The sequence below is a fragment of the Nyctereutes procyonoides genome, unplaced genomic scaffold (assembly GCF_905146905.1).
Source record: "Nyctereutes procyonoides isolate TBG_1078 unplaced genomic scaffold, NYPRO_anot_genome, whole genome shotgun sequence".
Lineage (NCBI taxonomy): Eukaryota > Metazoa > Chordata > Mammalia > Carnivora > Canidae > Nyctereutes > Nyctereutes procyonoides.
In genome coordinates, this window is record NW_026575041.1 from 2,974,017 (window position 1) to 2,988,576 (window position 14,560).

General features: G+C 42.6%; 1 protein-coding gene across 4 annotated transcripts in view; it reads right to left on the bottom strand.

Moving 5' to 3' along the window:
- Positions 1 to 14,560, bottom strand: part of C2CD3 (C2 domain containing 3 centriole elongation regulator) — a 146,828-nt gene that overhangs the window by 18,151 nt on the left and 114,117 nt on the right. For 3 of the 4 annotated variants that reach the window (XM_055320669.1, XM_055320668.1, XM_055320672.1), the window contains 3 exons: positions 11,849 to 12,010; positions 7,580 to 7,797; positions 3,358 to 4,273 (listed from right to left, as the gene is read on the bottom strand). In XM_055320669.1, the coding sequence (XP_055176644.1) occupies positions 3,358 to 4,273; positions 7,580 to 7,797; positions 11,849 to 12,010 (1,296 nt within the window). Of the gene's footprint in view, positions 1 to 3,357; positions 4,274 to 4,453; positions 4,605 to 7,579; positions 7,798 to 11,848; positions 12,011 to 14,560 lie in introns of those variants that run through there. The other variant, XM_055320671.1, reaches the window with a different exon arrangement.

Sequence of the window (14,560 nt, forward strand, 5' to 3'; positions counted from 1 at the left end):
GTGTCTGAAGCACTAAGCTCCCCCTCTCAACTTATCACCTCCTGCCTTACTGCTCCCACAGTAATTTGTCACTTTTTAGACAGTAACTTTGGGAAAATTCATTTTTTGCACCCATTTCTTCACCTGTAAAGTAGATATAATAACAGTACTTTTGAGGATTACAGGACTCTATACACGCAAGTGCTTAGAATGATGCCTGACACATCAAGTACTCATTAAATGTCAGCTATTCTTATTTCTCTGCTTAATGGGAAAAAGTTGCCTATTCTTGTTGTGTTTACTACTCTGGTTCCCTCCCCCCACTGAAGTCTGCCTTCCGTTCCCACGTCTGCACTGCCCTCCTTAATGCTAAAGCCACCCACCAGTCTACATTTTAATGGACCTGTCTGAAGTGTCAGAGCATTGACCACTACTCCCTGAAACTCTGCTCCCACGTTGCCTCCCTCCTGCTTTTCCACCTCTGCCCAGCTCTTCTCCACCTTTTGTGGCCATGTCTTGTTCTGAAGCCTGCTGGTGATCCTTAGGGCTCCATTTGTGTGTGTGGTTCTCCCTTTTGTCTTCCCGCTGCCCTGATCTGTTTCCAGAGACACCCCACCTTTATAGTTGGCTTCCTCTTGGATGTCTCACAGGCACACATGTTCAAATGGAAATTTGTACCTTCCCCCAAAACTGTCTATCTTTATGTGCTGTTCCCTATCCAGTCAGTGACTTCACTTACCTAGCAACCTGTGACAGAAATCTCTAAGTCATACTTTATATTTCCTTCTTTCTCTTTTCTGTGGCTAATTCTTTCAAATCTACGCCCTTCCACTTCATCATAAAGCAGTCTATGTTTTGGGTCACATTTCTTCACCTTTTATTATTGCAAGTTTCCTACCTCATCTCCTTGCTTCTGGTCTCCCCTCATCTAATCCATAATCCACCCTCTACAAGGCATTTATGACTTCTAATATGTAAATATGACCAATCACACTCTTGCTTACCAGTTATCATTTACTGAACACTAGGTACCAGGCACTTTGCTAGGTAGTTCATACTGTTGATTTTTTTAGTCACCCCACAAGAGAAGTACTATTAGTACCTCTATCTTAAAGATAAGGACCCCGAAGTTTAGAGTCCAAGCACATTAGCCAGGCATAAAAGGCTCTTTAAGATGTAGCCCTGCCTTGCCATCCCACATACCCCTGGGCTCTAACCAGAGTAAACTGCTGCCCACAGGCCAGGCTCTTTCACATGGCTATGCCTCTGCAAACACAATTCACTATGACTAGAACTTTTTCTCATCTCTACCTACAGAATGCTATTCATCTTTGAGGTCCAGTTCTATGGTCTCTCTTGCTGGGATACCTCTAAACAGTGTTACAGCAGCTTTTTCCTCTTGCTCCCTAGCATTCTGTCCATGTTTCATTACAGCAATTAAAATGATAAACTGGGGCAGCCTGGGTGGCTCAGCCATTTAGTGCCGCTTTCAGCCCAGGGCATGATCCTGGAGACCCAGGATCAAGTCCCACATCAGGCTCCCTGCATGGAGCCTGCTTCTCCCTCTGCCTGTGTCTCTGCCTCTCTCTCTCTCTCTGGGTCTCTCATGAATAAATAAATAAAATTAAAAAATATATAAAACAATAAACTGTATCGTTGCCTGTCCCTGCTTCATAATGGGAACTTCTTGGGGATCCCTGGGTAGCTGAGCAGTTGAGCGCCTGCCTTAGGCCCAGGGCGTGATCCTGGACTCCCGGGATCGAGTCCCACGTCGGGTTCCCTGCGTGAAGCCTGCTTCTCCTTCTGCCTATGTCTCTGCCTCCCTCCCTCTCTCTCTGTCTCTGTGTGTGTCTCTCATGAATAAATGAATAAACTCTTTTAAAAAAAAAAAGGGAACTTCTTGAGATAAAGTCTAATTTAAATCTTCAGTAGCAGCACACAGCCTGGCAATACCCATTTTTTTGAAGAACGAATACTTGGCAAGGTCTGAATTAGAGCATTGCCCTTAGGATCTGGGCACATGTGACTGCTCCAGCACAGACATACATTCTGAGCATGACTAAATTGCCTGTAAAGGCAACAACATCAGAAGCCAGGATGAGTGAGGCAGGAAGGATCTCTGCTGCAGGCAGTGTGCTTCCAGTGCTCCCCCTCCAGCCATTCCATGGTTTCGGTCTCCTGATCCCTCACCCCTACCTTTTAGTTTCTCTCTGCCCTGCAACACGAATCACATTTGTGTAGTGGGTAAAAATGTTTCCACCTCACTTAATTTCCTCAAGAATCAATTTGATTGGATTTTCTCAAGAATTCTGTGAAATTATGATAGTTCTATTCAATCTAGATTTACTAATCCCTTCTCTGTGCAATGTCTGGTTCCAGGGACACAGAATAAAACAAGGTCCCTGACTTACCTGGGGTGTGTACAGTCTGGTGGGTAAGGTGGGCAACTGCCTCCACTTTACAGGTGAAGAAGCTGAGGCTCAGAAGGGTTAAATTATAGATCTGATGTCACACAAGTAATAAGAAGCTGAGTCTGCAAGGGTCACAAACAGGCCCCCCAGCCTCTTCAGTAAAACAGACTCCTTCACCAGCAGCTGCACAGTAACTCCTGCTTGCTGTTGGGATGTCAGGTGAGCTGATCTGATCAGCCAGTTAGGAAACAGATGTGAGGGCTGTCGATGGTCCTAGCTGGTTTATTTTTCTCATTACATGTCCATCTATGCTTCAAAGCAGGAAGAGGGGGAATGTCAGGTGTCCCTTCCCCCCATTAACACTGCCATTTTGGGGGTGGGGCAAATTGGGCAAGTGCATTTCAACTGTGTCCACTTTCTCTTTCATTGTCTTTTTTCTAAAAAAACTGTTAGGCAGGTCACTCTTTGAGCCTCAGTTGCCCTACATGCAAAATAGAAATGATGATACCGACCTTCAAGACTTAGGTATGTGAAGTGCCTGGCACATAGTAAATGCTTAGTCAGTGAGCATTTACTCTCCTTTCCCCTCTCTCTGCACCCCCTACTTCTATTTCACCTGCGATTAAAGGTCTCATTCCTTACATCCAGAACTCTGCCTTCAAGTGTAAAATACCCAATAGATTAATCCAGTAAATCACGTGGGGCTATGCTAATGAATGTGCTACTAGCACTTAAACCCAATTCAAAGCATGATGCTTCAGACAGTCGGTGTTAATAGCATCACAGCACCTTATTAGCATGGGCGAGTCTCCTGAAGGAAGGGACTTCCTATATCTTCCAGTGCATTACATGAGGGAGGACACTGCTCACACTCACACACCAGGCTGGCCTAAGTGCCAGCATCCAAAATGCCTAGAAATGGCTTAAGGGACTACTTGTGGGAAATATGGGAAATACCAAAGGATACAGGAGGCTCTGCCTTGTGGACACTTCTGATCCAGATGTTGCCTGCTTCTGCCTGATGTCAGGGCAGTTGATGAGTAGCTCCCGATGACTTTCCTTTCTGCTCTGGGAGGGTAAGTGGAGAGGGAATTTCTCGAAGCTATCAGCAGAGTCACTTAGTTCACTGGAGGCAGCTTCATTCTCAGTTTGGGCCTCTGGCTTGGGCTCCTGGTCCTGATCTGCTCTTGGTGAGCTCAATCCAACAGAGGCGTTGCTCTCTTGGGCTCCTGAGGGCGTCACTGGTGTGATGACCTGAGGGTTTGCTGAAGCAGGCTCTCCATCCCTGGCATGAGAGGCTTCGACCTCATAAGCAATAAGACTTTGGCTAGGAGAATCCTGCCTAAGCAGGTGGGGGTTGACCCCTCTTCCTGCGCTGGACAGAGGGCTACTTTTGCCCTTGAGCTCCTCTCTGGGGAAAGGCTTTGAAGGACAAGAGGGGTCTTCCCTATATACCTTATCAGGCTGAAGGCTGATCTCATTTGTGTCTGACATGAAACTGGACCAAGGGCTAGTTTTGTCTGTCACGGTGGTGATGTCATTGAGGGTCCTGGGCTCAATGATGTCTTCTTCATAGTCCTCATCACTGTAGGCTGGGCCTGCCTCAGTTTCCTCACTGCTCTGCATCCTTGTAATGGGTACTGTGTACCTCAGGGATTCATGGAGCACTCCTCTTCTGCCTGAAGTCTCTTCAAGAGTAAGGGGAGTTGGGGAGTTTCTGCCCTCATCCGGAGGTCTTGCCAATGGCAGGTCTGGAGTTGTGCTTCGTTCCTGCATGGCCACAGTATCCTGAGCATCTGGTAGGGTGTGAACCTCTCCACTTCTACTCCTGGCTCGATGAGAACTCAAAGATGCTTGAGAATTCCTGGTGATAGTCTGCAGATCTGAATAGCAACAGATATCACTCTTACTACAAGGTAGGGCCACACACCATTCAATTTCCCATGCTAGGCTCTAGATTCGGATGTATTCTTGCAATCAGATTTTGAACAAATCTTAAAGATAGTTAATCCACCCGAGTCAGTGAAACTATATTCAAAGCAATACAATTTCTAGCACTTTATTCTAACACCAGAGGACCAAAACCTAATCTGTTTATAGTTGTAGTTACATCTGTGGAAATGCTTTCAGAGACTATCTGCTCATGCTCAGGAATTCTTGGGAGCTAGGAGTCCTGGTGGGCATGTTCATGCTTCCATTTACTTCAGTAATTACCTATATTAAAAATCAAAATGAGAATCTACTTATTTATGTATTTGATGACAGTTATTAGAACTATATATCTTACTTGGAAAATAAAAGCAAGTAATCTGTCACCCAAATGGTAAGGGAGGGGAGGTTTACAGAGAAAATGTAGGCAGCATGGTATGTGGAAAGAGCAGAGACTTTTGGAGTTGGTCAGTCATGGGTTCAAATCTCTACTGTCACTTATCAACTTTGTGGTCATGAGTAAACTATCCTCTCTGAACCTGTTTATCTTTATTTTTTATTTTTATTTTTTTAAAGATTTTATTTAGTTATTAATGAGAGACACACAGAGAGAGGCAGAGACATAGACAGAGTGAGAGGCAGGCTCCTCGTAGGGAGCCCAATGTAGGACTTGATCACACCCTGAGCCAAAGGCAGATGCTCAACCGCTGAGCCACCCAGGTGTCCCTGAACCTGTTTATCTTTAAAATGTGATTAGCACCATCCTTTGCACAGGGTTATGGTAAAGAATACATGAGATAAATGGCTGTATGTGGCATGGCACATGTATAAACAATAAATGGGGCAGCCCTGGTGGCACAGCGGTTTAGCGACGCCTGCAGCCCAGGGTGTGATCCTGGAGACCCAGGATCGAGTCCCACGTCGGGCTCCCTGCATAGAGCCTGCTTCTCCCTCTGCCTGTGTCTCTGTCTCTCTCTGTTTCTCGTGAATAAATAAATAAAATCTTTAAAAAACAAAACAAAACAATAAATGGAAGCTACCAGTCACTTCAAATTGTTTTGCAATTAAATGGGAGGGAAAAAGTTAATAAACAGGCCTCGTAAATGGCTTGTTTGCATGGTTATTTAAGAAAAGAAAGTTATGAATTGGGAGGCAAATATAACTCCTGGAGTGTGGGGTCACATCTCCCTCATGACATGTAATGGAGTCTTCAGCCTATAGAAGGTACTGGTTAAATTTAATACATTAACAATTTTCAAGTTTCAAAGAGGAATATAGATGTATGAAAATGGAACATCCCAACCTGCAAACAGGAACAGGAACCAGGAAGCAGGTTAATTAATCCTGATCTCTTGGCCTGAACTAACCTTTCTGTCTTGGAACATTCTTTTTGCTTTTTATAAATCAGCCCATCCTTCAAGGCCCTGCTCTACTATAATCTCCTCCAGGAAGCCTTCTCAGGTGCACCAGCTGGATGAGATGGCTCTATAGTATTGTTCTAGAAGGAAGCACTTAAGATATTGTGTGTGTTTCCCCCATCAGACTGTGAGCTTCTCAAAGGCAGAGACCATGTGTCTGATTCATGTTGCATTTTTAGGGCCCAGTAAAGGACTTGGTATATAGATGTAGCATAAATGAGATCCCCACTTAGTAACTCACTGTCAAGCTTTACTCTTATCTATTTGTCTAATGACTTCTTCAAAAGTGTATACTGAGATGTGATGGAGGCTGAGGGAGTTTATTTATTTAAACTCTTTTCTTCTCTTTCACTCTCTTCTCTCTCCTCTTTTAATATACTGATTTAAAGGGTTCCCTATTTGCTTTACCTCTACCTCAAACAAGCCTCCCTTTGTTTTGCTCTTATGCTTTCTTTCTTGGGGGCAGTTTCTTCAGTTGACTATAGATGTACGCTTGAGAAAAGCAAAGACAATTCCTGTCTTGTCCACCACTTTATCCTCCTAGAACTAGTAACACAAAGTGCCTGGCATAGTTGGTGCTCAATAAATAGATGACTGAATATTTTCAAGCAAGTAGAAGACAAATACAGGGGGCAGCCCGGGTGGCTCAGTGGTTTAGCGCTGCCTTCGGCCCAGGCCCTGATCCTGGAGACCTGGGATCGAGTCCTGTGTCGGGCTCCCTGCGTGGAGCCTGCTTCTCCCTCTGCCTCTGTCTCTGCTCTTGTGCTCTCTCTGTGTCTTTCATGAATAAATAAAATCTTTAAAAAAAAAAAAAAAAAAGAAGCCAAATACAGCATGTACCTTTGGAGCCCTAGCTACCAACTGGTCAGCTCTCTGGGAGAGAGGATAGGAAGAAGGTTTGTACCTAGTATCAATCATGGTGGCTTCTTTCCCCTTTAAACAGAGAAAACTGAACTTATTCATCCTTGTGTACAATATACATCTTTTGCTTGAACAAAATGACACCCAAGTGATGACTAGAGGTACTGGTCTAATTGATTTCTCACAATTCTCCAAACTGTGCCTGATATAGAAGTTCTCAGGTCTTACCACCCCTACACTCTGATTCAATATAATGAAGCAGGACTCTGGTGATTTTTATGCTCAGGCAAGTTTGAGAAATACTTGTTCTACAGCAGTGCCTGTCTGGGATGCTCAGTGGAATTACATGGGGAGTTATGAAAAACACTGATGCCTGGGTCCCACCTTCGGAAATCCTATTGCAACTAACTGATGGTATAGCCTGGGCATCTGGATTTTGAAAAGTTCCCTCAAAAACTCCAATATGCAGCCAAAGTGAGGACCACTGCTTTAAGCGATTTTTCAAAGGGTTGACTGTGGAACACCAACATCTAGAGTCATCTGAGGTACCTGCTAAAAATTCAGACTTCTGCCTTCTGAGAATTACAATTTTGAATATGTCCGTAGTTGATTTTTTCCTGAAAACAGAGTGGCACAATTCAAGAACTGCTACTGAACTTACCTAATCTGCTCTCACTTTTTTTTTTGAGGAAACCTCAAGAAGGGAAAGGGTGAGTGGTGTTAAATAGTAAGCCTGTGCCAGAAAACCACCAATGACCTGACTTAGGTCTCCAGTCTCTCAGTTCAATGCTCTTTCCACTTCACATGTTCCTGTGCCATGCTCCTGAATCTATCCTTTCAAAAGGAAGACAGTAAATAAGATAGTGAAAGCCGTTGGTCTCTATTTGTCATAGGTGGTTGTCTGAGGGCAGACATTCAAATACTTTTTGAATAGGTACCCAGCGACCATAACTCCTCAATAAAAGGGGCCCTGAGCTATACCCGTGATTAAGGAGCTGACTTGCAACACCAGGTTATTGGATTTCTCCAGGATGCACTGGCTCTCAGGGTCTAGGCTGCTGTCTTTGGGTCCAAGATGGTCCTTCTGGCTCTCTTGATACTGTGAAATGGTATGAGTCTGAGGACTGAGGGGAAGTAAAGGCTTGCTGAGCTTCTGACTGAAGTACTGCTGGATCTGATCTAACTCATTCAGATTCCTCCTATAAAAAAAGAAAGGGAAAAGAGGATAAAATGGTTATTCACTGGCTTTACAAGCATCTTTTACATTTCTTTGGCATTCTACTGCTTGAGCTAGGAATTAGTATTTCTCACTTGGTCTATTAACACTAGGACCCTACCCTCTCCAATCCACTAATTCATCCTTTACTTGACTATAATCCTGCTGCTGGGGACAACTTTCCCCTCCTTTCCTCTGGCTACTGAGATTTCTCTTCTGATGTCCAGCAAAAACCCCACATTCTTGGTTACCATTCAGGTCTAGTCTTCATATCTCTTACTCTTGAAGGAGGAAGGCCTTACTCTGGACTAACACTGACCTTTGCTACCTCATAACCATTTCCGATCCTTCAAGTAAGTGACCTCTTCTAGCAAGTCTTCCCTGAACCTCTAAATTGGTTTAAGAGGTCCCCCTTTGTGCTCCACAGTTCTGTATGCTTCAATCACATCTGTTTCCCTTGATGTACTGTAAGCTCTGCGCTGATTCCTTTGTATCTACTGTGCTTTCTCCATGATAATAGATGGGCCCAGCCCCAACTGGGTTCATTTTTGCCTCATACCTCTGAATGCTGGAACCTGATTTTAAGCTACTCCCCTTGCTGTGTCCCTATGCTACTTTTAAAGTACTCATCTCTCTCTCTCTCTCTCTCTTAATATTTCTCCTTTTCAAAACTCTATCAACCCAAGTCATTGGATGACCTCTCTCTTAAACTCCTTTACTCTTGGCATCTCCATCAACCTTTTGTCTTAGATTTCTGCTTAGTTTTCTCATTATGTGTCAGTTTCCCAAACTAGGCCATGAGCATTTGGTAATGGAAGATAGTATCTCAAATTTCTCTACTTCTCTGGTACACTCAATGTGCCTGGTACAACTGGTACAACATGGACTCTTAATACCTGTGAAGTAAACTCAGTTTTTCTATCCTTTTGTTAGGAACAGTCTGTATGTTCTACAGTCAAATCTAATTACATGAGAGAACACAGAGCTGATCCTTAATCTGTCAATAGAAACCATGACTCTCTCAAATCACAGTGGATTTACATAGGTGTCTACATCTGGGTATATGCCACATGCCACCTATAGCAGGAACATGCAAACAACTGTAAACTTGGCAAAAGTTAAGAAAATATGCAAAACCAACTGGCCTTGTCAGAGATTCTGGATATAGAACCTATTAACACGAAGCTGCAATTTTCTCATCTGTGAAGAGGTTTTTAATTTTTTTAGATTTATTTATTTATTTAAGAGCGAGCGAGCGAGAAAGAGAGAGTGTGAGCATAAGCAGAGGTAAGGGGCAGAGGGAGAAGGGAAAGCAGGCTTCCCACTGAGCAGGGAGCACAATGCGGGGCGGGGCTCAATCCCGAGGACCCCGAGATCATGACCTGAGCCGAAGGCAGACGCTGAACCAACTGAGCCACCCAGGACCCCGAGATCATGACCTGAGCCGAAGGCAGACGCTGAACCAACTGAGCCACCCAGGTGCCCTTCCTTCATCTGTGAAAATGTTTACTAATATTTGCTCTGTAGGCCTCAGAGGATTGCTGTGATTCAAATGAAGCACTGTTTTAGGGCTCTGTGAACCCAAGGAAGTAATGCAAAATTGGTATCTTGTTTATCTTCATTTGGTAGGGAATTCATCTACCAGCAGTTTTAAAAACCTGGTTATGGTGTAGCAGCATCAGCATCATCTGAGAACTTAGTAGAAATGCCAATGTTCAGGCACTATCCTAGACCTACTGAATCAGAAACTGTAGGGGTGGGTCCAGCAACAGATGTTTTTAACAAGCTCTTCATGTGATTCTGATACATTCTAAATTTTGAGAACCAGTGCTCTAAGGTAGTAGTTTACACAGCCTGGCAATTTGGCCCCAAGATACCTTTTGGCAATGTGTGGGGACATTTTTGGTTGTCACAATCAGGGGAGGGGTGCTTCTGGTATTCAGTGGATAGAGGCTAAGGATGCTGCTAAATATCCTATAATGCATAAGACAGGCCCCCTACAACAAAATATCTGGCCTAAATGTCAATAAGGTTGACATTGAGAGAAACTGCTCTAGGATGCAGGAAGAGTTTCTCTCTTTTCTCAGTGAATTCTAAAATATGTTTCGTGAATGACCCAATAAAATGCGGCCACAATGTTAATGGTTTTACTTAAATAGCCTCCAGTCTCTAGCTGAGAATCAAAATGAGAATCTGAACATACCACTTCCTTGTAATATAAGTTTGAACAACCCATGTCCCACCAATCAAAACTATTTTGCCAATTCTTTTCTGACTTTGCTTTATGAAAACAATAAGTTAGTTTTTTCCAAATATAAAATCTGTCAAATATTTTTTCCCCAAACTTTACACACTCTTCCTCCCCTCCCCCATTGCTATTCACTTGAGAATCATTTGTTCTAAAAGTCCAAACTCTTAGCTGACATTTAAAGCTCATATAAGATGACCCTATAGAATTTGCCCTGCTTTTTTTACATCATCCATCCATCCATTCATATTTCTGAGTGAGTGAGTGAGTGAGTGAGTGAGAAAGAGAGAGAGAGAGAGGCAGCACATGTAAGTGGGGTGAGGGGCATCTTGAGAATCTCAAGAGAATCTCAAGAAAATCTCAAGCAGCCTCCCTACCTGCGCGGAGCCTGAACATGGGGAGCTCCATCCCATAATCCAAGAGATCATGACCTGAGTCAAAACCAAGAATTAGATGCCCAACTGACTAGGGCCTCTGCTCTTTGCATCTTAGGCTCAGCTGCAGCCTAAGTGTATTGCTAGTATTCCATCAAACTTGATGTGATGTTTCATGCCTCTGGGTCTTAGCATGTTTTCTGCATAGAATGTCCTTCACGTTTGTTGACCTGCTCCTTCAAAGACCAGTTCAAATGTGACTTCTTTAAAGCTTCCCATGACCAACTTAGAATGTTCCTCATTCTTCCATCTACCCTTGGCCAGAAAATCTGCAGATGTTTTTTTTTTTTTAATTTTAAACAAATTTTTATTACACAAAGGTTGTCACATAATTGGATATTTTTTCTACTTTGTACACAATTATTCTTACTCTCCACAGAAAGGCTGCTTAACTTTTCATCTGGTGATGGCAAACACTAAAATCCTGATTTTAATAGAATAGTAGTAAAAATGCCTCAGTGATTTAAGTTGAAAGCAGTACATTGGTACATGGTTCTTGCACTCAGTTATCAGGAATGTACAAATGTCTTTTTATTCAAAAATACAAAATAAATTATTTGTAGGCATGGACAATGACAGCAGTAAACCATTATATATCGTCAACTGAAACCAGTAACTGATGGTTATAGTGATTTTCTTAAACATCAGCCAGCCTTTTATTCAGTCATTTCCTTCAACTGACTTCTCTGAAGTTATGGTTGAGGAACACAGCCTTGAGCTTCCTCTCAAAATCTGCAGCTCTTATCCCACATCATTATAATTATCTGGCAACAGGCTATCTCCTCCTCTAGGAATGGCAGAGCCAGGATTGGAAGCTAAAACCTTTTCACAGCACCACACTTCTTACTAGATAACCCAGGGGCTAACTCACATGATCTATAATGGCCCCTTCAATTCTCACAGTGCTTCTCTGGCTCAGATGCTGACTAAATTAAGAAAGAGACAGGGTAACATTAATAGGACAGATGCTGGTCTGGAAGAATTCAGTGGTTCTGTGAAGAAAGATGGTGGGCAGGATGAGGTTCTGTAAATTTAAAGTAGATATGAAGCAGTATAGATGTGAGGGTGGTTATTAAGTTTGGTGGATAACCTCAAGTTCCTGTGTTAATAGGTGGATCAGTAATAGAAACCTGTGAAGGAATGGAAGGCCCCAAGCTTGAAAAAGATTTACCTCTGAGGAATCCTGAGAGGTTCCAGGGTCCAGCTCAACACTTACATAGACAAAAGCCCCCTCAACCTCCCAGGGCAGTGGTAGCTGGTAGAAGGGCAGTACTGCAGGTTGCCACTGGCCATTTTACCTTGTGCTTGTTTCACTATGGTTTCCTGTGTCTTTTCCCAGCACAGGGCCTTACCTGAGAGAAGTCAGAATGGAAGTACGGGAGGACAAAGGCAGTGTGGTCAGTTTGTCATCACGTGGCAAAACTGCCTCTCCCTGCTGCAGGGATTCATGAAATCGGCGGATATTCTGCACATGCTCTTCATGACGTAATGCCTGACTTCTTGTGGCACTATTTCTGTCAGAAATAAATGGGGCCAAAATAAATTCCGAACCAATGAGAAAACCCCTAATATGATGATCAACCAATAACGCTCCTAACGTGGTACTGCAAATCCATCCCCATTCCCATAGTGCTGGCTTCACTAATTCTTGCTTAGATTACAACAATTTTCCAAATAATCTTGCCTTCAGTTTTACCCACTCTCCTTTATTTTTCTCTCTTTTAAAATTTTAATTCCAGTGCAGTTCAAATACAGTGTTATATTAGTTTCAGGTGTATAAGAGTGATATAGCATACATTATTCAGAGCTTATCAAGATAAGTGTACTCTTACTCCCCATCACCTATCTCACCCACACTTCCACCCACCTCCCCTCTGGTGACCATCTGTTCTCTATAGTTAAGAGTCTGCTCCTTGGTTTGTCTCTTTCTTTTCCCCTTTGCTTTGTTTTGCTTCTTAAAGTCCACATAGGAGTGAAATATGCTATTTCGTCTTTCTCTGACTTATTTTGCTTAGCATTATATACTCTAGATCCATCCATATTGTTCCAACTGGCAAGATTTCATTCTTTTTAATGGATGAATCATATTCCATTGTGTGTGTGTATATACATACACAACCCCGTATCTTTATTCATTCGTCTATCAATGGACACTTGGGCAGGTTCCATAGTTTGCCTATTTGTATATAAATGCTGCAATAAACATGGGGTATTTGCCCTTTGACTTAGTGTTTTTGTATTCTTTGGGGGAAATATCCAGTAGTGCGATTCCTTGATCATACGGTAGTTCTATTTTTAACTTTTGAGGAGCCTCCATGTTGTCTTCTATAGTGGCTGCACCAGTTTGCAATCCCACCAACAGTGCACGAGGGTTCTTTTTTTTTTTTTTTAAAGGATTTTCTTTTTTTTACTTTTTTTTTAAAAAATATTTATTTATTTATTCATTCAGAGAGAGCGAAGAGAGAGGCAGAGACACAGGCAGAGGGAGAAGCAGGCTCCCTGCAGGAAGCCCGATATGGGACTCGATCCTGGGTCTCCAGGATCACACCCCGGGCTGCAGGCGGCACTAAACCGCTGTGCCACCGGGGCTGCCCCACGAGGGTTCTTTTTCTCCACATCTTTGCCAATATTTGTTTCTTGTGCTGTTGATTTAGTCATTCTGACAGTGTGGGGTGATATCTCATTATGGTTTTGATTGCATTTCCCTGATGATGAGTGATGTTGAGCATCTTTTCATGTGTCTGTTGGCCACCTGCAAGTCTTTGGAGAAATGTCTGTTCATGCCTTCTGCTCATTTTTTAACTGAAGTTTTTGTTTTTTTGAGTGTTGAGTTGTATAAATTCTTTGTATATTCTAGATATTAACCCCTTATTGTATGTCATTTGCAAATGTCGTCTCCCATTCAGTAGGCTGTCTTTTAGTTTTGTTGTTTCCTTTGCTGTGCAGATTTTATTTTATTTATTTTTAAAAAAGATTTTATTTATTCATGAGACACACACACACACACACACAGAGAGAGAGAGAGAGAGAGAGAGAGAGAGAGAGAGAGAGAGAGGCAGAGACACAGGCAGAGGGAGAAGCAGGCCCCATGCAGGGAGCCTGACGTGGGACTCGATTCCGGGACTCCAGAATCATGCCCTGAACTGAAGGCAGGTGCTTAACTGCTGAGCCACCCAGGGATCCCCGACAAGATTTTATTTTGATGTAGTCCCAACAGTTTATTTTTGCTTTTGTTTCCCTTGCCTCAGTGGACATATATAGAAAGATGTTGCTATAGCTGATGTCAGAGAAATTATTACTGCTTGTGCTCTCTTCAAGGATTTTTATGGTTTCAGGTCTCACATTTAGGTCTTTAATCTATTTTGAGTTTATTTTTGTGTATGGTGTAAGAAAGTGGTCCAGTTTCATTCTTTGCATGTTACTGTCCAGTTTTCCCAACACCATTTGTTGAAAAGACTGCTTTTTTCCCATTGCATATTCTTGCCTTTGTTACAGATTAACTGACCATATAACTGTGGGTTTGTGTCTGGGTTTTCTACTCTGTTCCACTCACCTATGTGTCTATTTTTGTGCCAGTACCATACTGTTTTGATTACTACAGATTGTAATATAACTTGAAGGTCCAGAACTGTGATGCCTTCAGCTTTACTTTTCTTTTTCAAGACTACTTTGGCTTTTCAGGTCTCTTATGGTTCCATAAAAATTTTAGGATTGTTTGTTCTGGTTCTGTGAAAAATGCTGTTGGTGTTTTGATAGGGACTGCATTAAATGTGTAGATTGCTTTGGGTAGTATAAACATTTTAATGATATTTATTCTTCCAATCTATGAACATTCAATGCCTTTTATTTCTTTTCCCTTCTTTTTATTTCTTACGTAGGCTCCATGCCCAGTGTGGAGCCCAATGTGAGGCCTGAATTCATGACCATGAGATCAAGACCTGAGCTGAGATCAAGAGTTGTACGCTTTTTTTTTTTAAGATTTTATTTATTTTTTCATGAGAGACAGAGAGAGAGAGAGAGAAAGGCAGAGACACAGGCAGAGGGAGAAGCAGGCTCCATGCAGG